This window comes from Ursus maritimus, unplaced genomic scaffold (assembly GCF_017311325.1).
Source record: "Ursus maritimus isolate PB19 unplaced genomic scaffold, ASM1731132v1 scaffold_32, whole genome shotgun sequence".
NCBI lineage: Eukaryota > Metazoa > Chordata > Mammalia > Carnivora > Ursidae > Ursus > Ursus maritimus.
The window spans coordinates 12,119,837-12,146,147 of record NW_024425786.1 but is presented as its reverse complement, the minus strand read 5'-3'; the positions used below and the strand labels follow the sequence as shown (position 1 = coordinate 12,146,147).

The 26,311-nt window shown below is 53.9% G+C and overlaps 1 protein-coding gene across 1 annotated transcript in view; it reads right to left on the bottom strand.

Moving 5' to 3' along the window:
- Nucleotides 1-25,984, bottom strand: part of PADI1 (peptidyl arginine deiminase 1) — a 38,045-nt gene extending 12,061 nt beyond the window's left edge. Inside the window, exons 1-10 of the mRNA XM_008694677.2 lie at nucleotides 25,879-25,984; nucleotides 7,664-7,844; nucleotides 6,416-6,488; nucleotides 5,726-5,787; nucleotides 4,248-4,365; nucleotides 3,996-4,121; nucleotides 2,068-2,240; nucleotides 1,815-1,918; nucleotides 753-876; nucleotides 257-364 (exon numbers count right to left, since the gene is read on the bottom strand). Coding sequence (XP_008692899.2) covers nucleotides 257-364; nucleotides 753-876; nucleotides 1,815-1,918; nucleotides 2,068-2,240; nucleotides 3,996-4,121; nucleotides 4,248-4,365; nucleotides 5,726-5,787; nucleotides 6,416-6,488; nucleotides 7,664-7,844; nucleotides 25,879-25,970 — 1,161 coding nt within the window. The 5' untranslated portion in view covers nucleotides 25,971-25,984. The remainder of the gene's footprint in view (nucleotides 1-256; nucleotides 365-752; nucleotides 877-1,814; nucleotides 1,919-2,067; nucleotides 2,241-3,995; nucleotides 4,122-4,247; nucleotides 4,366-5,725; nucleotides 5,788-6,415; nucleotides 6,489-7,663; nucleotides 7,845-25,878) is intronic.
- Nucleotides 25,985-26,311: the final 327 nt, after the last annotated feature.

Sequence of the window (26,311 nt, the reverse complement as noted above, 5' to 3'; positions counted from 1 at the left end):
CCCACTGTGGACTCCCACCCACATGGGGGAGAAGGGCTCCCTAGGAGGACTTTACTGGCCTGCCCTTCTCAGAATGGGGGGATTTGCATGTTATTTGCATGTCATTTGCATGTTCTATCCCAACCCCCCCCCACTAACTCCCCATTTCCCCACCATTTGTGTCCTTTAGCCCCCCGTAAAGGACAAGGACCAGGACCAGCGAAGTCCTATAATAGTAGCCCCCCAAGGGACCTCCACTCCGCCCTTTGCCACATACCAGGATCCGTTTATAGGGGAAATGCTTCAGACCTCTGTTTCGGGGAGAGTCAAAGACCACTGGGAAGGACTTGTGAGGGGCCTCGGTGTAGCCAAACTCCATCTCATCCTAGGAGGGGAGAAGAAGCGATCACGGTGGTGTCCCCAAATGTGATTTTCCAAACGGGGTGATCCCCTCAGACCTGGACCAGGGCAGGGCCACAGAGGCTCCCTAACACCTGGGGATGCATAGGTCAGGGGGACAGGTGAGGCCTCTAGGGACCCCAACTGGGAGAGGACTCTGTCTGGGACCCGAGCATGTGGGGGAAACGGGAGAGACTGGGGTGATAGGGGCAGCTGGAACGTGTTTCCCTATGCTGCCTGCGCCTTGACCCCCATCCTGGCTTTTCTCGGGAGACCAAGGTTGCTTAGGAACCTGTCCAGGCCCCATTTCCCAAAGTCAGGGTAAAGGATGGGGACCCAGGTGCCCCGGCCACCCCCACTGCTCCTGCGCCCACCTGGATCCAGCGGTCATTTCGATTTTCAATCTGAGGACAGATGATCAGCTTGCAGTTGGTTTTCAACGCCAGGTCAGACATGTCTTCCAGAAATGTCTTATTTGGGCCATGAGAGTCTACCACACTGCAAAACACAGGGGGAGAGGAACGTAATAGTGACCGCTGACTGTGGCCTTAGTCCTGTCCACACTAGGCCCCGTGTGGCCCCTGGGTATAGGGGTTCAAACACAGCCCCTGCCCTAGGGAAGACAGAGACAGATAATGTTCCCAGATCATATCGGGGGGTAGGTGCAAGGTGAGGGGCAAGCCCTGGTGCGTGGAGGCCAAAGGCAGGGTATGAAAGCCAGGCGGCCTGGAGACTGGGCTAAGGAGGCAGCTAGCCCCAGCCTCTCTCAAGGCGTATACAAAGGTGTCAGGGTGGGGCTAGTGAGCAAACAGAAAGTAATAATTCCCTTCCGAACACCTGCAGAGCAAACTTATTTCTTCACACCTTCCTGGGCTTTTGACTTAGATTCCAAGTTGGCTACGGGCCTGTGCACTGGTCTGACCTCCGACACAGGGGCCTAGAGTGGCCTTGCCAATCAAGGCTCACCTCTCCATTATGGGGCCTGACAAGGATTCTGGGAGACAGCAGAAGGACTAAGGTTTCAGGCTGGGCCGGGGCTCACAGCCGATGCCAGAGGCTGGACTCCCATGTTCTCTGTAGGCCCAGCAGCACACCGACCCCAGCATGAGGCTAGGTCTCCTGCGACTGCCAGCTGCCTAAACAGAGCCTAGCTTTGCTGCCCAGACTAATCCAAGCTGTCTCACAGGCAGGACACAGTAGAGGCAGGGACACTGATGCTGCAGCCAGTGGCCTCAGCCGGGGCCTTAGCTGCTCAGGACAGGCTGGGGCTGACCGACGCAAGCCAGCCTGCTGCTCTCCCCTGCCCAGCCTGCACCTATGTGTGACCTCAAAGCCTCCATCTACTGAGTGAGGGCCCAACGCTGGACACAGCATTCTGTTCCTATCTCTACTGGTCCAGAGACCGTGGGGTCGCTGCAGGAGGGGTGAGGCCTCACCTGCACGCGTACAGCTCCAGGGGGGGCTGGGTGTTGGGGGTCATGATCCAGGGGGCCATGCGGAAGGCCACGGTGTCTGTGAAGAGGGGCACCTCAGGCAGGGTCTGGGGGGGAAATGAGGACTAAGTGGGCCCTGCAGGGAGCCCCATCAGGCCTCAAGTTCCCCCAGCCCCCCAGCCTGCCCAGCCCTGGAGACTCCAAACAGGTCCCCCGAACCCTCAGGCGCCACCCTAGCCCCCAACACTATACATACCCCCATGTCCACCAGGCTGACACTGAGGGAGACCAGCCCCAGGAAATCAGCATCAGGGAAGGTGAGCCCCTCCACAAAGAAGCTGATCTTCCGCTCCCCCCACTGCCGCTCCACTTCGTAGGACAGGTGCTGAGCCCCCAGCACCTGCTTGTAGTCCTCGAGGGAATTCCCGCCTAGGGGAAACCAGAGTCAGGGGCCGGCGCTGGGACAGAGGGCGTGAGGAAGGAAGCCGGAGGCCAGGGATCCGGGGCAGAGCCACTTTCATGTTAGATCTCCTGGGGCTCCCCTCGAGCCCTGCCACGTGCAAGCTGTGTGACCCTGGCTCAGTGACTCAGCCCCTCTGAGCCTCCCTTCCTCATCTGTAAAATGGGCCAACAGTATCTCATGAGGTCCGTGTAAGCTGTAAATCAGATAAGGAGATAAAAGCAGCTGGCACAAAAGGTGAAAAATACCCAAACGTCCACCAACGGTTGAACAGATCGACAAACTATAGTCCATCCGTAAGACGGAACTTTTTCTACCCATCAAAAGGAATGAGGTACTGACACGAGCTACAATATGCACGAACCTTGAAAATATTATGCGAACTGAAAGTAGCCAGACACAAAGGCCACATATTGCATGACTGCATTTACAGAGAAGTATCTAACACAGGAAAATCCACAGGGACAGAAAGCAGATTACGCGTTGCCTAGGATTGGGGGGTGGGGGGAGAGAGAAGTGGCCACTGATGGGTACAAGGTTTCATGGGGGGGGTGAGGAAACGGTCTTGCAACTAGAGAGACGTGCTGGTCACACAGCATTGAGGACGTCCTAAGTGCCACGGAGCTGACCGCTTTCAAATGGTTAATTTCCTACTGTGTGAATGTCACCTCAATTTATTTTTACAAGCGCCTGGCCTGTAGTATTTCTGCGCTGCCCCCTTCCGTGCTCCCCTGAGGCTTGTCTGGGAAAGCTCTCACGCACCGCGGGGAAGGCTATCCGTTCACTTAGTGAGGTTTCGCTTCTGTTCTGGTATCACTGTGACTCCAAGCGGGGCCTCTGCCTAAACGTCCACCATCGGTGCACGAGGAGGAACGTTCTGGCTCCTGCCAGGCTCAAGTGATCAGGACAAGTTCTGGATCAGTCTGAACAGAAGAAGGTAAGGGGGGGAAGAACCAAAGGGGCAGGAAAAGCCTCTTGCTATGTATAAAAATGAGTAGAGGCAGCCCAGGGTTAAGGATGGGTCGATGTTTTTTAAGCCATAGATTTTGATTAATAAAATCTCTGGCACAACAGGGGCGCCTGGGTGGCACAGCGGTTAAGCGTCTGCCTTCGGCTCAGGGCGTGATCCCGCGTTATGGGATCGAGCCCCACATCAGGCTCCTCCGCTAGGAGCCTGCTTCTTCCTCTCCCACTGCCCCTGTGTTCCCTCTCTCGCTGGCTCTCTATCTCTATCGAATAAATAAATAAAATCTTAAAAAAAAAAAAAATCTCTGGCACAACAGCCAGGATCTAAGGGCCGGCCTGGGCCACAGCTTTGCTGGTTCCCGCCCCCACCGCACCCAGCCTGGACAGAGCGGGACGTGCCTGAAGAGCTCGTCCCAAGCTGCCTGACCAGAGGAGGGGGACGGCAGTGCAAAGAGGAGGGGTTTGGGCGCTTAAGAGACCTGGGTTCGAATGCCCGCTCCACCCCGTGTTGGTTGTGTGACTTAGAGACGGTGGATTCCTGAGTCTGAGCCTCAGGGGTCTCCTCTCTAAAGTGGGACTCGTTTTCGACCCTCCTCCTTGGGTAGCATGCTGTGAGCTGCCGGGGCGGCTGCTCGTCAGAGGTAGAGGGAGGTATAGAAGATGCTGGAGGGGAGGGGGGATGTGTACAAGAGAAGAAAGAGTTTGGGAAGCAGAGGGTGAGCAGGACAGGGGGGAAAGCAGCCCAGCAGGCCACTCACCCCTAGCACAGAAGACCCCCACTCGTTTGGAATCCGAGAAGGGCACGCTCAGGACCAGCTTGTGGCTGTCGAAGAGGCTGTCTGGGCCGTCACAGCTCAGCACCATGGGGGACATGTCCTGTAGGTCTGGAGAGAATGGTGCCCTTGAGACAACCCTCCCTGCACCCCACCGACAGGCTACCCCCCCATCTTCCCCAGCCTCTACTGCCCCACGACACTCTGGACGTCCCCACACCCCCCTCTGTCACACACCATCCAATGATGCCAGTTGGCTGTTGGTGAGGTCAGGCCCTCTGGACGTGACACTGTCCCGATCACAGTTCACTAGCAGGACAGCTCCATAGCCTTCGGGGCCCCAGCGCCAGGTTTTCTGTGGCAAAACAAGAGGTTTTGAGGTCAGTGGGACCCAGAGGGCCTGGGGAAGGGGCTGTGGAGTTGGCTAGGGCTGGCTGCTTTGTTAACATGGAGACTTCTGTTTTCTGAGTTTGCTGCAGGACTTAAAGACGGATCATAGATTTGGGGACTGGAATTCCTGGTCTCTAGACCCAGATCCACCCCACACGTGTGCAGTGAACAACCTATACAACTATACATGGTGGTCTCACCCAGCCATGGCACTGGAGGACGAAGGGTGATGTCACTCCTTCAGGAAGAAGGCTGTTCCAAAAACAACCTTTACCAGCCCGCCGAGCTTTGGCCCTGCCTGGGGGACAGAGGCTGCCTTGCCTTGACCTTGATGGGGCTGGACAATCCCAGGGAAACTTTCTCCATCTCAGCACTCTCCTGGGTCCTGTCCCACAGACGTCTCTGGCATCTACCCTCAGTCCTGCAAGCCTTGCAAGGAGGTCTAAGCCAAGGTGGGAAAGACGGCTGGAGCCCTGCCTCTGATTGCAGCTTTCCCTGACACGCCTTCACTTAATCCCTACCAGACCCCACAAGGCAGGGCTCACTTGCCTCATTTCACAGAAGACGAAAGGAAGGCTCTGGAAAACGAGCCCCCAGTCCCATAGTTGGGACTCAGACTCATCTGGGGGACTCCACAGGGCCACTGCTGGCCTATATGGCACACTTGTCCACCTTTCTTGGTAAATGCTGCCCTATGCCAGGGCACAAGGCATGACTTGTATCATAGCCCCACTCACCATCTTAGCCAAGCAACCTTGCTCAGTGAACAATCTGCACAGCCATCCATGGCTTCCCTGCCCCCATCTTGTCCTCAAAGTCTATCCTTGGGGCCCAGGCTTTCTCTCCAGGATCTTTCCCTACAAATTACACCTTCTACCCCTTCCAGGATGGCTTCCAGATATTTCCCGGGTGGTAATGCCTCGAGCCCACCCCACCCTCCTCCTCACTCTTCAGGATCCAACTGAGGCTGTCCACCCAGCCTCCTCTACCAGAAGCCTTGTCTTCTCCCAGCCTTCAGTCAGTCACTCGACAATCTTTTATGAAGCACTTACCATGTTTGGGGGGTCCAAATACAGCAAAGGAAATAGAAGAGGCATCAAGCAAAATAATCAATCCCAATCCCTATGTGGTGGACAGACTCCGAGAGGGCTCACACCGGACTCACGCGGCACGGCGCTCCCACAGTGCAAGTTACGCCCACCTGTGTCAACTTGGCCGCCTCCAGATGGGTTCCCTGCACGGTCGGTTCCCACAGACCCTGGGATCCATCACCCCCAGCTTTGCCTGTCAACCCCGCCACCCTGGGGTAGACAGGAGAGCTTCACCTTGTCGCCATGGCTCCTCTTCACCTTGCCCGTGCGATACGTGTCGACGTCGAGGGAGATGTCTGTAAAGGAGTGGAGAGGGGCACCAGAGGCTCACCCCGTCCCGCCTCCACGCCCACGATGTCCAGGCCGAGGCAACCTTTGCTCACGAGACCCAGGAAGACCCGTTCTGGGGACCACACCCAACGCCCAGGGGGCCGTGCGGCCACCCCCTGTGGTTCTGGATGTTGGAGGGACCCAGTCTCCGACCCTTGAATTGATTGCCCGTCTAGGATGCTGAATCGCTAGTTCTTGGTGGCCCTGCCGCTGGCCGTGGGGAACGAGGCCTGAGGCTCTAGGTGCTGGGTCCCCTGCTGTTGGAGCGAGCGGCCAGGGCTCTGGCTGAAGGCGCTCACGGCCCTCTGAGGTTTAGCGAGACAACTTGGGGTTCCAGTGGTGTGACAGGTGGGCCTCCGGAGGGAGGAGGCCCGTGGCGGGTCTAGCTGTCGGCCATGGGCAGTGCAGTTTCTAGATTCTGGTGGCCCTGAGTATTTCTGAGTCTCCATCCCTGAGCTGACGGGATGAGCTGAAGGTCGTCCTCGAGGTGGAGGGGGAGGCATGGGCCTGGTACTCAGGGGTTCCCCTGAGACCCTCAAGCGGGCAACACGGACGGGTGGGGGGTATCCGGGGAGCCCAGGAGGTGGTGCTTACCGACGCCGGTGAGGTAGAGCACGCTCTGGCCCAGGGCGCCGCCCTCATGCGGCCCGAAGTAGGACACCTTCACCTGTGGGGACACCGTCAGCCCTAAGCCGGCACGGCCACCCTTCAGAGATGGCCGTGGTGGGGGGGCGGGGGGGACACCCCGACAGTCCTGCTTGGAGGCAGGGGAGGCCTGGGCACCCCTAGTGCTCCCCACGGCAGAAGGCCCAGGATTCCCGGGCCCCTGGCTTGGACTCAGAGCTGCCCTCCCCAGCGTGAAAGGCTGTGGATGCCTCCCGGGCTCCGGAGCTGGGCTGAGAGCGACGAGGGCTGAGGAGGTGGGCTGGGTCCCAGAGGGAGCAGCTGGCCCCTCAGGAATCCACAGAGATGTCAGAGAGGAAGAACAAGGGGAGGGACGGCTGACGCCATTGACATCAGCCAGTTACTCGGCCTCTGTAGGCTTCTGTTTCTTCATCTGTAAAATGGGAACAATGACCACACGCCCCCCCCCCCCCCCAGTAAAAGCCAGTGGTCACAGAGCTCTTCCCATGGTCCAGAACCCATGCCAAGTGCTCTGCCCAGACCATTTCAGTGAGCTCCCAAGATGGCCCCAGGAGACCGGGTGCATTCTTAATGAGGCCACTCCCGGCCCTCCCTGCAGGCGTGCTGCTAGTAAGCAGAGCAGGTAGGATTTGAACCCATGGCAGGCGCCAGGGCCCCTGCTCTCAACAGCTGTCGTTTCTGCCTTTTCCCTGCTGGGGGAGAAAGGGCGATGGCAGTGAACCAGTGGGTCACTGTGTGTGTGGTGGGGGCCTGGGGGCGAGCGATGAGGGGGTCGTCCATGAGAGAGAAGCCTTTCTCCTTCCTTAGCTACGGGGACAGGTGCACATCCAGGCGGGCCCCTGTGCTTCGCACATGCGTGCATGCGTGTGCACGGGCCGTCGCTAGAGTCCTGCCTGCTGCACGGCTTGTTTTGGGGTCTGTGTGTAGGCTGAACACAGGCATTCACGGGAGGGTGCCTGCGAATTTGAGGGGGTGAGAGGGCAGGCTGTTTTTACGGGAGAACTCCTTCGTGTGTGTACGTGTGACGCTAGCCTTGGGGTGGACGTGCGTGTCCGGGTGTCCATGGCGTCAAGATGTGCTGTGTGGACGCAGGTGTCAGGGCCTCGTGGGCTGTGGCGGAGCAGGGGTGATGTGTGAGTGGGGTTACGCGGGGTGGGGGGGGACGCGGCCCCTGACTGTGGAGACGTGGCCTCTTACCTTGAGATCATTTAAGTCCTTACTGGCTGTGTCCACGGATATGGTCACCTCCACACTGGCGTCCAGGGGCCAGCGGGACTTGCCCGTGGGCACCGTCACCCGAGCTGGGTCGTAGACCATGAAGACCTCCACTCCGGAGCTCCCAGACACTCTGAAGGTCTCGGCCCCCTTGGGCACGTCACTGACAGAAGGGAGAGAGGGAAGTTTCCAGCGGGCCCAGGACAGAGACCACAGCGGGGTAGTGGGCGGGGGCTGTCAAGCTACACAAACAGCACCCCCTAACAGCAGGATTGGGGAGCGGCAGGGCACTGCCACCCGCCGGGAGACCAGCCTGACTGGGCACCAGGCAGCCTGGGCTCTATACCAGCTCTCCACTGATTCCCACGTGACCCACCCTGGGCACTTCCTCTTGTCCTCTGGCCTCAGTCTCCCCATCTGTAACATGGGGCTTTGCTCTAATGGCAAGGCCCTTTCAGCAGATCTCATGTGGAACCTAGGACCTAAGACAGACACAAGGGAGCGGGGCATGGGGCCAAACCACGGCACTTAACGCCCCGCTCTAACAGTGGTCCCCGAGGCTTCAGAGACCAGAGACAGCAAACCCCTGGACACCCTCCCACCCCTAGCCTAAGGCTTCCCCTTCTGATACTTCCAAATTCTCCAACCCCATAGGAAACCTACTTGGTCATCCCCCTCTCACCACCTCCACCACCACCACCCAATTACTGGGCAGCCTCCTCACTGGTCTCCCTGGACCCATCTGTGCCCCCCAAGTCTGTTCTGCACACGGCCCACTTAAGTAGATTGTGTTGTTCCTTTGCGCAAAAGCAGTGGTTCCTGTCACACTCAGTAAAAGGCAAAGTCTTCACAGTGGCTTACAAGGCCCCCCCTGTGATCTGGCCCCTGCCACCTCCCTGACCTCTCCTTCCCATGATGATCCCCCTCACCCACTCTGCTCCAGCCACACTGACCTTCCTGCTATTCCATGAAGCTGCCAGTCTGTCCTGCCTCAGGGCCTTTGCACTGGCTGTTCCCTCCACATAGAATGCTCTTCCCCCAGATGTCCACAAGGTTCATTCCCTTACCTTCTTCAAGGCTCTGCTTAAATGTCACCTTCTCAGTGAGCCCCCCATCACCCCATTTAATGCTGCACCTTGCCCCCACCTTCTCCCCCTCCTCCTTACCCCTCTCACTCTGCTCTGATAGCTAGGCCCCCTATGTGGAGCCCATACCCTAGAGGGGAAGTTGGACAACCGCACTACGTGTCAGTGTTTCTCCCTCCCCTGCGTGTCAGGGCTCTCCCCTACCCTTCCCCAGGACAGAGCCATCAGCCTCAAGGCCACCACTTAAGGTCAAGTCCACCTGTGAGGCGTCAACTTGACTGTAAAGATGCTGGACCAGAGTGGTCCGTTGATGTATCCTCTAGCCTCTATCCTTACCTGGACCCCTGAGAACCCACCCAGATACTACACCCTCTGGAGAAACCAGACAGCCCTCCACAGCCCCCACCACGGTCACCTGTGCCCGTCAAACTGCCCCCAATGACAACAGTTGACGGGGGTCATGGTTACAATGACCCCAAGTCCTGCTCAGGGCTTGGCTCTCTGATGCTCAGCAAGGCAGTTTCCACTCTCCTCACTTTACAGGTGCGGCTGGGGTGGAGAAGGGCTGCTGGCAAGACCACCCGCGCCACCCCACGCTCATGGCCCCACATCCCCGGGAGCCGTGGTACCTTCAGGAAGCCCTTCGTCCTTGTTTAATCAGTGACCATAGGAACCCAAGTACCCCAGAGGCTCATCCTCTAATCTGACCCCATCTCCCACCCACCCCCACTCCTGGACAATTCCACGTGCCATCACCTGCACGGTGGCCTCAGCCGCATCTCGGGGTGTGTCCTTGACCTCATACTACCACAGAAACCTGTTCCCCACAGTGGGCAGGGGTCCCCCTGCAGCCCTCTCAACGGTGGCCACTCCCCCCACTTCTCCTACCACCGGGCCCAGAGGTGGGCAGGAGTCCTGCGTGATCCTTCCTGTCACCACCACATCATTGTCACTCTGCCCTCATTCCTGGAGGGGGCCGGCTCCTGCCACCATCTCCAGCACTGCTGCCCCCACTTACGAGCCAGCACCCTGGTGCCTCAGCGCTTGACCCCCTCTTCCGGGGATCCCGGCCCCTGCCCAGCCTCAGCCACCTTGCCCAGGGCAGACCCCGGACTTTGTCATTACCGAGAATTGCGCCCACCACACACCCTCCATCAGGAGCCCACCAACACCCCCTGCTAACCCGCCAGCTCACTCCTCTAACACGCCAACCCCATCGAGCCCTCTCGGCAGCCCTGGCCCTTCCTGGCCTCTCTTCCCTTCCCAGGCTCGGAGTCCCTAGCCCGTCTCATGGTCACTCCCTGGCACCGTTCAACTCCTCTGCACCCCTTTCCCTCCATCAGATTGCCTAAGTACCGCCCCAGCCCCCAGAAAGCCCCCTCCCTCCCCGCTCTGCACCTGCACCCCCGTGGCTGACCACGTCCCACTCAGATTCATGACCGCCAACCTTAAGTGACCCTTGCCACTACCCACAGCCTGACAACATTTCTGGGGGCTGGAGAGCCTGGGAGGGAGGGGCTAGGGTATCAGGCCCATCTTGGGGCTCCATCTCCTGGACACTGGGGTCAGATCTTTGGTCTCAAGCCCGCCAATACGGGCTCTGGCTCTGAGCCCTGAGGCCAGGCTTTGGAGTCCAGGCTGTGCGTTCTGACGTCCAAGAGGAACTGGTGTGCAGCATCAGAATGAACTGGGGACAGGACTGGGCCACCCCAGATTTCTCCCTCGGTTTCTTTTTTTTTTTTTTTTTTTAAGATTTTATTTATTCATTCGACAGAGAGAGACAGCCAGCGAGAAAGGGAACACAAGCAGGGGGAGTGGGAGAGGAAGAAGCAGGCTCCCAGCGGAAGAGCCTGATGTGGGGCTCGATCCCATAACGCCGGGATCACGCCCTGAGCTGAAGGCAGACGCTTAACGACTGAGCCACCCAGGCGCCCCTCTCTCTCTGTTTCTTGCCTACGACCCATCCGCCTGAGGTGGAGAGGTGGGAGGTGACAGTTCGGACACCCACAGCTCCTTCCCTTTCTAAAGGAAAACGCCTCAGGAGCTGTGTGTGCTGGCTGCCCAATCCTGTCTCCCTGTCCCTGTCACCTGCCTCTGGCCAGGCTCTCCTCCCGGCCATGCCATTGAAATCGCTCTGGTGCCAAACCCAGAGGTCCCTTCTCTTCTTCCTCTTGAGCCCCCTCGGGGGCATCTGACCCAGATGATCAGCTGTCCTCCTTGAAACACTTTGCACTTGGCCTCTGGGACACACGGCTCTCCTCTCCTCCCCCAGGCTTCTCCTTTGCTGCCCTGTCCCCCTAACTGCGGAGCGCCCCAGACGGCGGCAGGCTGGCCCCCCCTTAACCAGCAGCAGCTGGAAGGGGTGCATATTTATTTAAGTTGATTATTAATTTTACTGATACGAATGATGTGTAGCACACAGTATACTAACGATAGTACACTCTATGTTACTCTTCATCGTAAAATCACCTGTAAATCCCATAAATCCCCCCCATCCCGATGCTTAGAAAATGCCTCTCACAACCACAGCCAAACCATGCTGGCCATTCAACCGCAACTCCACAAATGGGGTTGCATCCCAATCTGCTCATTCTTTTCCCAATAAATTTGTAGTCACGAAATTTGATACATGACATAAACGCGGACTGATATTTTCGTTTGTGTTCAAGAACAAAATGAAAGTGAAGCCGTGGAGATAACCCTCACCCCATCGGTGATACGAGCAACCTCTGCTGAGCCAGCTGATGCTGGACGAGCACCTCCCTCACTTTTTGTGCTAATCACATCGTAACACACTTTTAAATTTAATCCGCGTTAATCTCCTTTTCATCGTCAATGAAACAATAAATGGAGTCCTGCTTTGTAGACTTTGCCCATTTGCATGGTCTAGAGACTTCCACCAATGGCCAATTTCAAGTTACCAACTCAACATCACTGAACTCAGAGTTGCACAGAAATGCACGATAGCACCCCGTATTTCAATATTTCTACCATACAGACGTGAATGATCCCAGAGCACAGATCTTGGTAGAGCGTAATAAAATAGTAATGAAGCCGTGCATTTTGATTATTACCTTTGTTTTCAATATAATTTATTTAATTGTAAGTATATAGAGTTTGGTTTTAAATACTGTCCTGGCGGGATACCTCAGTGGCACAGTCAGTTGAGCGACTGACTCTTTTTTTTTTTTTTTAATTTTATTTATTTATTTGACAGAGATAGAGACAGCCAGTGAGAGAGGGAGCACAAGCAGGGGGAGTGGGAGAGGAAGAAGCAGGCTCATAGCAGAAGAGCCTGATGTGGGGCTCGATCCCATAACGCCGGGATCACGCCCTGAGCCGAAGGCAGACGCTTAACCGCTGTGCCACCCAGGCGCCCCTGAGCGACTGACTCTTGATTTTGGCTCAGGTTGTGATCTCGGGATCATGAGATTGAGCCCCGCATAGGGCTCTGCACTCAGTACAGAGTCTGCTTGAAACTCTCTCCCCTCTGCTGCTTCCGCTTAGATGAGCGTGCACGTGCGCATGTGCTCTTTCTCTCTCAAAAATAAATGAATAAAATTTTTAAATAAAAAAATGAATAAATACTATCATGGCAGTGTTTGGCAACAGGCTGATAAACTTCCTAAAAAATGGCCCATTGGGGCCTCTTGGGGAAGGACCCTACTATACTGCTAAAAATGTGTACTGTTCACCTGTCTCCCAGCCTTCGCCAAAGGAACTCACAGCCTTTAACCAGGTGACCGCACACTGGGGAAAAGGAAATAATCAGACCTTTCCAGCTTTATTGGACACTGGCTCTAAGCTGAGGCTAATTTCAGGAGATCCACATGTTATGGCCACCTGCCAGTCAGAGTAGAGGCTTTCAGTGGTCAGGTGACCCATGGGTGTAGCTCAGGTCTGGCTCCCAGTGGGTCCAGTGGGTCTCCAAACCCATTCTGTGGTTTTCCCCTGCTCCATTCCAGAATGCATAATTGGAATAGCACTCAGCAACAGGAAGGGTCACCTCATAGGCACTCCTGTGAGTGTGCCCCAGCTGGCTCCAGCCCACCTGGCCCCAGGGCTTGGTGCTCAGTCCTCGTCTGGTGACACTCACCCCCTTGATGTTCTCCACCTGCCGCACCAATATGCTTAGAACCCCTACTCTCCATCTCCAGACCCTTATAGCTAATTGCTTTTTGAATATCTCCCTTGGGTGTCTAACAGGCATTTTAAATTTAACATGACCATATATAATCATAAAGGGAACAATCCAACAAGAAGCTATAACAATTGTAAATATTTATACACCCAACAGGGGAGGACCCAAATCCATAAAGCTACTAATAACAAACATAAAGGAAGTAATTGATGGTAATACAATAATTGTAAGAAACTTTAACACCCCACTTACATCAATGGATAGATCATCCAAACAGAAAATCAACAAGGAAACAGTGTCTTTGAATGACACATTGGACCAGATGGATATAACAAATATATTCAGAACATTCCATCCTAAGACAGCAGAATATACGTTCTTTTCAAATGCACACAGAACATTCTCCAGAACAGATCACATATTAGGCCACAGAACAAGTCTCAGCAAATTCAAAAATACTGAAGTCATACCATTCATCTTTTCTGACTGCAACACTATGAAACTACACGTGAACCACAAGAAAAAATCTGGAAAGAACACAAATACATGGAGGTTAAATAACATGCTACTAAACAATGAATGTTTCAATTAGTGAAACAAGAAATCGAAGAGGAAATTAAAAAGTACATGGAGACAAATGAAAATGAAAATGAAAATGGTCCAAAATCTTTGGGATGCAGCAAAAGCTGTTCTAAGAGGGAAGTTTATGCCAATACAGGCCTAGCTCAGGAAGCAAGAAAAATCTCAAACAACCTAACCTTACACCTGAAGGACCCAGAAAAAGAACAACAAACGAACTCAAAACCAGTAGAAGGAAGGAAATGATAAAGATCAGAGCAGAAATAAATGAAATGGAAACCAAAAAAACAACAGAACAGATCAATGAAATCAGGAGCTGGTTCTTTAAAAAGATCAACAAAATAGGGGCGCCTGGGTAGCGCAGTCGTTAAGCGTCTGCCTTCGGCTCAGGGCGTGATCCCGGCGTTCCGGGATCGAGTCCCACATCGGGCTCCTCCGCTGGGAGCCTGCTTCTTCCTCTCCCACTCCTCTGCTGTGTTCCCTCTCTCGCTGGCTATCTCTCTGTCACATAAATAAATAAAATCTTAAAAAAAAAAAAAAGACCAACAAAATTGATAAACCTCTATCCAGACTCTGAGAGAGAGTGAGAGAGAGAACTGAAATAAACAAAATCAGAAATGAAAGAGGAGAAATAACAACAGACCCAACAGAAATACAAAGGATTGTAAGAGAATAATATGAAAAACTACATGGCAACAAATTGGACGAACTAGAAGAAACAGATAAATTTCTAGAAACATATAACCTACCAAAACTGAATCACAAAGAAATAGAGAATTTAGCAGACTGGTCACTAGCAATAAAATGGAATCAGCAATCCATTACTGATGGATAAAAATGCCCAATCAACAAAGTCCAGGACCAGATGGCTTCACAGGTGAATTCTACCAAACATTTAAAGAAGAGTTAATACTTATTCTTCTCAAACTATTCCAAAAAACAGAAGAGGAAACTTCCATATTCATTCTATGAGGCCAGCATGACCCTGATACCAAAACCCGATAAAGACACTACAAAAAAAGAGAACTACAGGCCAATATCTCTCATGAACAGAGACGCAAAAATCCTCAACAAAATATTAGCAAACTGAGTCCAACAATCCATTAAAAAAATCATTCACCACGATCAAGTGGGATTTATTCCTGGGACGTAAGGGTGGCTTAATACTGGAAAATCAATCATCATGATACATTACATTAACAAGAGAAAGGATAGGGGCGCCTGGGTGGCACAGCGGTTAAGCGTCTGCCTTCAGCTCAGGGCGTGATCCCGGCGTTCTGGGATCGAGCCCCACATCAGCTCCTCTGCTATATGCCTGCTTCTTCCTCTCCCACTCCCCCTGCTTGTGTTCCCTCTCTCGCTGGCTTTCTCTATCTCTGTCGAATAAATAAATAAAATCTTAAAAAAAAAAAAAAACAAGAGAAAGGATAAAACCATATGATTATTTCAGTAGATGCAGGAAAAGCATTCAACAAATACAACATCCCTTCATGATAAAAATACTCAACAAAATAGGTTCAGAGGGAACACACCTCAGCATAATAAAGGCCTTAAATAACCCACAGCACATCATACTCAATGGTAAAAAAACGGAGAGCTTTTCCCCTAAGATCAGGAACAAGACAAAGATGTCCACTCTCATGACTTTTATTCAGCATAGTCCTGGAAGTGCTAGCCACAGCAATGAGACAAGAAACAGAAATAAAAAGCATCCAAATTGGTAAGGAAGAAATAAAACTCTATTTTCAGATGACATGATACTATATATAGAAAACCCTAAAGACTCCACCAAAAAACTGCTATAACCGATAAAAGAATTCAGTAAGGACACAGGACACCAAATCAATGTACAGAAATCTGTTGCATTTCTATACACTAAAAATGAAGTAGCAGAGAAGTTAAGAAAATAAGCCCATTTACAATTGCACCATAAATAATAAAATATCTAGGAATAAACTTAACCAAGGAGGTGAAACACCTGTGTGCTAAAAACTATAAAACATGAAAGAAATTAAAAATGACACAGACAAATGGAAAGATACTCCATGCTCATGGATTAGAAGAACAAATATTGTTAAAATGTCCATGCTACCCAAAGCAACCCACAGATTTAATGCAATCTCTATCAAAATACCAACAGCGTTTTTCACAGAACTATAACAAATAATCCTAAAATTTGTATGGACTACAAAATACTCTGAAGAGCCAAAGCCATCTTGAAAAAGAAGAACAAAACTGGAGATATCACAATCCCAGATATCAAGATACACTACCAAGCTACAGACAACAGATTGATGGAGTAGAATAGAAAACCCAGGAATAAACCCACAATTATATGGTCAATTAGTCTTCAACAAAGAAGGCAAGAATATGCATTGGGAAAAAGTCTCTTCAACAAATGGTGTTGGGAAAACTGGACAGCTACATGCAAAAGAATGAAACTGGACCACTTTCTTATACCATACACAAAAACAAACTCAGAATGAATTAATGACCTAAATGTGAGACCTGAAACCATAAAAACCCTAGAAGAGAGCATAGGCAGTAATCTCTCTGACATCACCTGTAGCAACATTTTTCTAGATATGTTTCCTAAGGCAAGAGAAACAAATGCAAAAATAAACTATTAGGACTACATCAAAACAGAAAGCTTCTGCACGATGAAGGAAACAATCAACAAAACTCAAAGGCAACCTACTGGATGGGAGAAGATATTTGCAAATGACGTATTCAATAAAGGGTTAATATCCAAAATATATAAAGAACTGATACAACTCAACGCCCCCAAAAAACTAAATAATTCAATTAAAAATGGGAAGAAGACATGAACAGACATTTCTCCAAAGAAAACATCCAGACGGCCAAGAGGCAGGTGAAAAGCTGCTCAACACCGCTCGTCATCAGGGAAATGCAAATCAGAACCACAGTGAGATGTCACCTCACACCTGTCAGAATGGCTAAAACCAAAAACCCAAGAAACAAGAAGTGTTGGTGAGGGTGTGGAGAAAAAGGAAACTTCATGCACTGCTGGCAGGAATGCAAACTGGTGCAGCCCCTCGGGAAAAGAGTACGGAGATCCCTCAAAAACTTAAAATAGAACTACCCTATGATCGAGTAATTCCCCTTCTGAGTGTTTACCAAAGCCACATGAAAACACTAATTTGAAAAGATACATGCACCCCTAACTTTATTGTAGCTTATCAACAATAGCCTAATCACAGAAGCAGCCCAAGTGTCCATTGCTGGATAAAAAAGATGTGGTATATATATATGCATATAATATTCCATTCCATGTGCAATGGAATAGTATACGGCCATTAAAAAGAATAAATCTTGCCATGGATAGATCTAGAAGGTAAGTGAAATAAGTCAGAGAAAGACAAATACCGTATGATTTCAGTCCTATGTGGAATTTAAGAAACAAAACAAACGAACAAGAAAAAAAGAGACAAACCCCAAAACAGATTCTCAACTATAGAGAACAAACTGGTGGTTAACAGACAGGAGGTAGATTGGGGAGGGGGAGAGGGGGAGATAGGTGATGGGGATTAAAGAGTACACTTACCATGACGAGCACTGAATAATGTACAGAATTGCTGAATCACTATATCGTGTACCTGAAACTAGTATAACACTGTATGTTAACTATACTGGAATAATTTTTTTAAAAAAGAAGTTCTACTTTAAAAAACAACTATATAAGTGAATGAATAGATAGACAGATAGATAAATAGATGAATTTAAAGAGTCCAAAACCAAATTCCTACCCTGCCACCCTGCCCCATCCAGACCTGCCCAAGACCTTCCCCAGCCGTTCCATCCTTGGGTTCACCCTGGGGTCCCCTGCCTCCCTCACACTCACACCCAGCGCCCCAGCAAACCCTAACAACTCCACCTTCATGTCATGTCCAGAGCGGACACTCTCACCTCCCCAACAGCATACACCCCAGGGTGGACCACCAATCACCTTCATGTGGATTTTTACAACAGGCTGATCTCCTGCCTCCCTTCCTGCTGCCCTCAGTCTGTTCTGGACATAACAGCAAAAGGGTCCTCTTTAAAAAAAAAAAAAAAAAAGCCCTATAGTGTCCCTCCTGCTTGTAACCCTTCCACAGAGTCAAACTGGCTCCTGAACACGTGGCTCCCCTTTCCCCCTCCCCACAGACCCAGCTCCTTGCTCTCGCTCTAGCACACCCAGCTCACTCCTACCTCAGGCCCTTTGCACCTGCCGTTCTTGCTTAGAATGTGCAGCTTGCAGATATCCGCTGGGCCCTCACCCCTCATTTCCTTCTCAGGAAGCCTTCCCTGCCCAATTTAGGACAGTATGACGGGAAGACACCATGAACCCCACACTCTATAACCCCGTGAGCCAGCTTCATTTCTCCTGACATATTCTGCTTATTTTGACACATTGGCTTATTGCCTGTCCCTCTTGTTTCTCCCTCTAGAATGCAGGGATTTTTTCCATTTTACTGTCTCTGATGCTACTGTCACCTGAGCAGCCAGCTCGGTGCCTGGCACAGACCAGGAGCACAATAAACCCTTGTGTTATGGATGAGGACCGGGAGACCCAAAAACCCAGGACTGCCCAGCTGCGAGGTGGCTGCACTGGACTTGCATCCAACCGTCCTGGCCCCAGAGCCTTTGCCCACACATCCCGAGAACAAGTAGGCATGAGCCCCAGCTGGTGGCAGAAAGGTTTCCAGCTCCCGGGAGACACCTGCCCCACCCCCGCCAGGGGACTGCCATCGCCAGATGCAGCCCTTTCAAGGAAAACGGAGTTCTGTGGAGCCAATCCCCAGCTTTGGGCAAAAGTTGGCATTTCCAAGTCACGGCCCTAGCACACAACTTCCTATATGGGGTAAGAAATAACAGGGGCGCCTGGGTGGCGCAGTCATTAAGCGTCTGCCTTCGGCTCAGGGCGTGATCCCAGGGTCCTGGGATTGAGTCCCACATCAGGTTCCATGAACTGCTGGGAGCCTGCTTCTTCCTCTCCCACTCCCCCTGCTTGTGTTCCCTCTCTCGCTGGCTGTCGCTCCATCAAATAAATAAATAAAATCTTAAAAAAAAAAAAAAAGAAAGAACAGTAACAGTAACAGTAACAACAACAAAGATGGTAAAAGAAGAGCGTGAAAGAGCAAGAACAAATGTTCTGGGGCTGTCCGGCCCTTCCAGGCCCAGCCTGCTTCTCGATCCCCACCTTGCTGGGTCGCTGCTGCCTCTGGAGTGCTGGGAGTCCTGAGAAGGGTCTCAGAGATCATCCTGGCCTGCCTCCTGCTCATCGCAGGACTCTGTGCTTGAACACTTCCTGTGCCAGACAACTCACTACCTCCCTTTGTGCTCTGACGGCTCAGGTAATTAAAAAGCTTTTCCTTTTGCTTAGTGGCACCCTCGCTCCCAGAAGCTTCCTTCCTCAGCAGGCCACACCTTACCTCAACTACTCAGAAACTTACTACCTGATCCCTAAGGAGAAACACCAGTCCTGGAGAAGTCCCTCCTGTGCCCACCTGCCGCTTGGACTTCACCAGCCCCCCAGGGATAGAGCCAGGGGTTTGGGGCCCCTCTTCTCAGCCTAGGGTCTGGGCAGGGAGGGCAGAACGGTGCTGACCCAGCCTCCAGCTGGCTGGGTGGGGATGGGGGCATGGTGGCAAAGGACTAGTGCGCTCTGGAGGGTTCCCCAGGGCGCTGTGCTGGGGACAGGCAAAGGCAGGAGGGAAGAATAATGCCGAATCAGATGGAAAGGCTGAGGAGTGAGCCAGGGGGTGGCTCTCGAGCAGACGGGGCCGACCAAGCCTGTAGCTGCCCTCACACCTGGCCAGACACCTGCCCATGGGGTGCCCCCAAAGTGCCCCCTTCCAGATGTCCTTGACTTGAAGTTTTCTGGACTGAAACCACAAGAAACGCCATGGGACCAGCCAGCAGGATCCAGCAGGTCCTCTCTGGTGCAGCCAGCCCTGTGGATGCTTCTGCTGGATGCTGAGACCTGCCACAGGTGACAGTCCCACAGAGCTGGCCAGTCCCCTCCAGGCTCCGGTCCTAAGGACAGCAGCTCCCCAGGGGCCCACAGAGCTTCCGGTCAGTGCTGCTGGCTGCTCTGCCTCGACATGCATTCCCTGAGCACCTGCTGTATGCAGGCACCACGCTGGGCACGGGGAAGGCGGAGCTGAATCACCTTGACCCTGCCCTCAAGGGGTCCACACGGGGCAGGTACGCCATGGTCGGCACCACGCTTTTATTCCGTTCTAATTCCATCCCCTTGGCCCCTGCCTGCTGAGCAGGGAAGTTAGGACTCCTCTCCCCATTTTGCAGAAGACGGATTGAAATTCAAAAGGAGGTCACACATGGGGACACAGTGGCAGAGCTGGGATTTGACCCCACTTGGGACTGATTCCAAAGCTCAACCTGTACCTTGACCCCACTCTACACCTTGACCCGACCCGGCAACACAGAAGATTCCCAGACAATGCACTCTTGGGAGGTTGAACTCACAGAATTTGGGATCAGGTAGGCCTGGGTTCAAGTCCCAGCTCCAGCATTTTGTGGGCTGTGTGACTTGGGGCAAGTCTCTCGAGCTCTCTGTGTCTCCGTGTCTTTGTCTGCAAAATGGGGATCACAGTATCTCACGGGGTTGTTGTGACACTTCATTGAGATAAGGCCGGGAGCCCTTGCTACAGTGCCGCCCACTGTCATTACGGTCACAAAGGACTTGGGGAGCAAGCCGATCCTGGAGAGAGGGCTGGTGGATAAGAGGATCCTTGTACCTCCCTTCACTAGCCCACTCGACCAAAAATGTGGATGGTTAACGTCCGCAGTTCTCTTTGTTCCCAGACGAAGACAGGGGTCCCTCACCAGCGGGTATGGGCTCTATCACCTCCAAGTGCCAAGCCCAGCAGGGAGCTGGACCCAGGACAGGTGTTCAGCAGCGTCTGTTAAATGCCTGCTGTGGGGCAAAAGCTCCAGAAGGTCCCCCAGCCTCCCCATCCCCGTGTGGCTTTCTCCTTGGACTTTCCCCGGGAGCTGGCTGCGGCTGACAGAGGTCAGGGGAAGGCAATGGCCGGCCCCTTGCGGACCCCACATCACAGGCAGACATTTTCTCCTAAATGTAGAAGGGCGCTGGGTGCGGCTGTGTGTTCGTGTTTCCTCTCTCTCTCTCTCTCTCTCTCTCTTTCTTTCCTTCCCAGAGATAACAATCATGGGTAACTTATGCCCTGTCATTGCTCAGGGAGGGGCACACCCAGGGCCTGGAAGGAGGGCCCAGGCTGGGCAGGCCTTCTTTCCAGCAGACCCCTGCTCTTCCTGGGAGTGGGGGCTGGAGAGGAGGGATGGCAGCTCTCAGCCACAGCCTCCCCAGCAGAGGCGCACAGGGGCTGGGGACTGGAACCTCCCTGCGAGAGGAGCCAAGAGCTGTGGATGGGAAGTCACCTGTGAGTCACTTCTTCCCTCTCACCCACAGGCTCCCCATCTGTAGAAAGAAAAGCATGCCTGTATGTATGCATTTCGTGCGTGATGAAATTCGTCATCTGTAAAAAGGAGGCCAAAGCCACAAAGCAATGCTATCCCCATCTTGCAGGGGCGGAACAGGCACAGAGAGGCTGAGCGATTGGCCCAAGGTCACACAGCCTGCAAGTACAAGCCTGACCCTCAGCCAGAGGTCATGACTACCAGCCACCCTACTCTCAGCTGTCAGTGCGTTGATTCTCAGGTGGCCCCAATCCCACGGAGCTTCCTCCTCAGGGGCCCAGGGAGGCTGGTGCCCAGCCTTTCATCCCAGGTGAGGAACCTAGGCCCAGCAGCCTTGCCTTGGCCTGGCTCAGACCACACCAGCTGCACCCACTACAGGGTCCAACTGTGGAGTTTTCAACCCTGCCTTAGCCCACCTCCCCCAGCACGGTTCCCGTGACCCAGGTGGGGGTAGGCGGGGTCATAAATGGGGCTGGAGCACTTTTAGGGCTTCAAGTGGCCTGGGACTCCAATGCAGGGTGAGTGGCTTCTCCAGGGCCTTTGGAGGGCCGAACACGGTTCTGGACCTCCTGCGAGGGCAGGCCCCCGCCAAGAGCTGGTGGGTCCCAGCTCCCTCGGCACTGGCCCCGAGGGCCAGGCGCCCACATGCTGTCTGGATGGCACCCGTCCAGGCCCACAACTGAGGCCCACCTCCTGAGCTCCCCCGGTAGCTGACGTCCTCGGCTGGGTGGGGATTTGCCAGTTCCTTCTAGCCACACAGCCCACCCACAGCATCCCCGAGCCTCAGGACCCTTTGGCAGAGCTGAACAGCTGCTTAGCAGCCACGGACAAGGGAGTGGAAGCTTCTCTGGACGGAGCAAAGCTGACGACAACATGTCACACGGAGAGCATCTTGGGGTCAGGAAGAACCTACCTCACCTGTGAGCGACCTCCCATTCCTGGCATCCCCACCTGGTGGGCCCACTGAGCGAGGAAGGGCAGGGACTGGGAGGAGAAGGGACAGCTGGGGTTGGCGGTGATGGGAGCTGGAAGGGAAACCAAAGGCGAAGAATGAGGATCGTTCCAAGACCGGAAATGATGGGAGGGGCAGGGAGGGGAGGACAGAGCGACCGATGGGGAGGGGCCCATGGTCTCAAATGGCAGGTGGGGTGGCCAAGGGGATCGGGGAGGCAGGGACACCTGTAGGTTAAAGAGTAGTTGACCTTGGAGGTCACCCTGATGCCAACATTTTCCGTCCCAGGAACACAAACTGCACTGTTCCATGTCCAGACCCTACAACACACCGCCCATCGCCCCCCGCGGAGCGTGGGGAGGACCCTGGCCCCAGAGTCTCCAAGCACCTCACGTTTAAAGTGTAACATTACTTCTAATGAAGGAATGCGGTGCGGCCCAGGATGGAGCCAGGAAGAGAGACGGTCCTCATCCGGCTTTTAAACCCAGGTCCAGCCCGGCTCTCGGAGTCTGTCAGTCATTACGAATTAGTGTCTGCAACAATCCTGTAATTATCCTGTGAGCAGCACAATTATGCTTCATTGTACTTCTGCGCACGTTAAAAGCATCAATTTACTCAATGTAAACATTAAGAATATATATACCACAGGTTTTATAACTCTGTTTTGCATTTTCCTTGTTTGAAATACACAGAACCCCAGGAAAAAGCAGCAGCCTGGGGCCTCTCTCCAGCTCCTCAGGGAGGCCCCACAGAGTCCCCTCCTCCCTGGGCACCTCAAACGCTACCCGTCTGATCTGAAGAGTCTACTTTGCTCTGATGCTTTTGCAGGGCTGGGGGAGGCTTGGGAGAGATCCAGGAGGATGTCTCTGTCCCCCACCCAGCCAGCCTTCTCCTCCGTGCTGGAGAATAAACATTCATTATGGCCTCCAGCCTGGGGCTCTGACTCTGGCCGCTGGGCAGACAAAGAGGGCCAGACTGCACCACGAATGGATTCCCCACACTGCCCACCACCCCCCTCTTTTTTGGCATGCATCCTCTGGGGACCACCTCCAAGTGAGGACAGGGACAACCAGGGCAGTGTGACCAGACCCGGAGGGTCAGGATGGAGAACAAGGCTGCTGGGGCGATGGGTCAGGGTGGGGAGCTAGGCCATTGAGGGGAGTAGGGAGTCTATAGCACATCCTGAGTCAGGGGATTTCTAAGGGTTCCTTGGGCTGGGGCACACAATTACCCCAAACACAAATATTTCTCTACTCAGTTGGCACAGCACTTGGGGGAATTCATCACCCCGCATGCCCACCCCCACTGGCTCTCCTGGGGAGGGGCTTAGCCTCCTGGCAGCTCAGGTGACCAGCAAACCTCCTCTCTGGGGCGGGGTGGCGGGGGGGAGGCTTTCCCCTTCGATCAGCAAGGCTAAGTAGAAACCCGCTGCTTGGCCCCAGCTGGAGCCAGACACAGGCAATGGGGGCGGAGGAGCCCCGAGTTCATCACCCTAGCCAGCCCAGGCCCTGGGTGCCCTTCAGGCTCCTCGTCAAACCTTCCCAGGCTGATAATTCCATGCCCCTTCTCGACCGATCAGAGACCGGACGGGTGGGAAGTTCTTCCTTACGTCTACTTTTAAACCAACTTGCTGCAGAATAAACTTGTTTTCTAGTTTAGAGACCCTCAGTAGTTACATCCCTAGTCAAGGCCAACGCCCGGGACCAAGGCTCCCGAAGGGCTGCTGGGTGGGGTCTCTCAAAAGGCTCATTCAGGGGGCGCCTGGGTGGCTCAGTCGGTTAAGTGTCCAACTCTTGATCTCAGCTCAGGTCTTGATCTCATGGTCATGGGTTTGAGCCCCACATTTAAAATAAAATAAAATAATTTAAAATGCTCACTCAAGAGCCCCGCAGTAGCACCCCCTCCCAGAGTCAACCAGAACGCAGCAGCTGCAGCCAACCCAGGCAGCTTCCTCGTGCTCCACAGCTGGGCCAGGGCCCGAATCTGAGGATGCTGAGGTGCTCGGTGATCCCAAAGGGGATTGCCTGCCCCCCGTTCCCACCGCACACAGCCTGATCTATCCTCTGAGACGTGACAGAAGGAACAGGTACTGGAGAAAAGGGAGCCCACAGAGCTGTTGGAGCTGTGAGCATCTCTCCACCTTCCAGGGGCCCTATACACGCAGGGCCTCATTTATCCTTCCCCACCCCATTAAGCTCAGTGCTATTGTCAGATGAGGACGCCAGGGCCCAGAGAAGGACAGTGGTTTGCCTAGGATCACACAGCCACAAACAGAGCTCGGATGAGAAGCCAAGTGTGCCCAGCTCCAGAATCAGGGCACTTGACCTCCACGCTGAGCTCAAGACGGGACTCAGCTCACCCTGTCAAGGCTCAGATAAGGAATGAGGCCAAGCGAGGGCCAGTGACTTATCCGACGCCAGACAGCAAGTCAGCAGCAGAGCTAGGACCAGAACCCGTGTCTCCTAGCTCCCAGCAAAATGCTTCCAGCCTTAGTCAGCAGCACTGTGTCGGGCCTGAGTTTCTGAAATGACCTTCCAGAAACAACCCCCCCCCCCCCGGGGATGAGAGCAGAGGTCTGGAATCAGGACCGTGGGGACCCACTAGTGACCCCTTCCCTGCCTTTGGTGTTAAAGCCGGGTGGCCAGATATAGTCGGATGTCCAGCTAAATTTGAATTTCAGGTAAGCAGCGGTTTTTAAAAACATCAGTATGTCCCATACAGTATACTTAAGATCATTATTTGTTGTTTACCTGAAATGCATACTTAACTGGGTGTCCTGTTTTCCCATTTGCTAAGCCTGGGAAACGCTATGTTAAAAGGACAAGAGAAAAATGGGATCTCAGCTGGCCACCCAGACCCGAGAGAACCGGCCCCACACCAGGGCTCCCGACAGGACTCACAGCCAAGGTCTGGCCTCCAGGTGTCCTGGCTCCCCTTCCTCAGCCCTGTCACTGGGGCCCCAGGCCACTCTGAGTGGGGTCAGGCGGGCTTCTGGGACAGAAGCTCCCCTGAGGCCAAGTGGCAAGTCAGGCCCAGCATTCACTAACCAGACTGGGCCAGCATAGGAACGGAGACCCAAGAGGCAGTGGGAGCCCAGATCCCACTTGTGACAGACTCCCCAGACCCCACCTCCTCTGAGAGGGGGACTCCCACCCTGAACCCCTCATCGGCAGGGGCTCCAGCCCCATCTGATCCAGTTCCAGACAGGATGGAGCCCATAGACAGTATCAGAGCTGGAAAAGCCCCCCACGATCCCCAAGTCCAGCTCCTTCAGTGGCCAGGTGGGGAAACTGAAGCCAGGCCAGGTCCCTGGGCCCCCGCCTGGGCAGAGCCAGGACAGGTCAGAGACTTGGGCCAAGAGGAGAAGCTGATTCATCGGGGACCCCTCAGATGTCACCATGGCTCCCGTCACCACCGGCACCACCATCATCGTGGCAAACACAAGCCTGGGTCTTGTTCTAGGTTCTTGTCCTTTATTAACTCCTTGAACCATCCCTCTGACACTCCCTCCTGATCCCAATCACCCTGGCCGGCCTCCAAGGACCGAGCTGCCACACACCCCACACCTCCACCTCAGACGGAAGGGTTGCTGGCAAGAAACAGAGGGAGAAATTCAGGGCGGCCCAGTCCTGCTCCCCATCTTGAGCATGAGCTCATTCTGATGTCACACACTAGTTCCTCTCTGACGTCAGAATGCAGAGCCCGGGGCTCAGAGCTAGAACCCTTATCCAGGGACTTGAGGCCAAAGACCTGACGCCGGGTGCCCAGGAGGGATGGAGCCCCAAGAGGGGCCAGATACCCTAGCTCCTCCCTGATACTTCCGCTCTCCATCCCAGGCCACCTGCTCTGCTCTCAGAAGAGCCTCGTACCAGCACCCTCCAACGTGTTCGGTTTGTCCACCGGGCACCCACCCCATGGCCTCGGGGTGCTCCGGTGTAGGCCAGTCCTCTGCAGCCAGGTGGGTAGGCTCAGTTCTCACCTGTGAACGTCCACAGATGTCTCCACCCCCACCACACACACAGCATAGGTGGGCTTCTTCAGGGACAGCCGCACAGACCTCTGTGGGGCCATCCTGTGCCCCTGGCTCCCGGGCTCCGTGCTTCCTTTCTCCCCGGCTCCTCTCCTGGGCACCAAGTCCCCGGGAAGGAGTGTGCGTTCTGACGGGTCGGTGCTTTCCTCCTCCCTTTTAATTTCACCCTGTGGCCTGATTAGCTGCCTAAGCCGAGTCCCCACCTCCTGGCCCCACGCCCAGCCCTCTCACTCAGGCCTGCCAATCCAGGAGGCCAGGGGAGGAGGCGCCCAGGTGTCTGAGAGAGATGGGAAATGGGGGCTTCGGCTGGGGGCCCCGATGGAGCAGGGCTCAGCAGCCCCCAGAAGCTCCCCGTGGGCCCTGTCTCTCCTTCCCTAGCCTT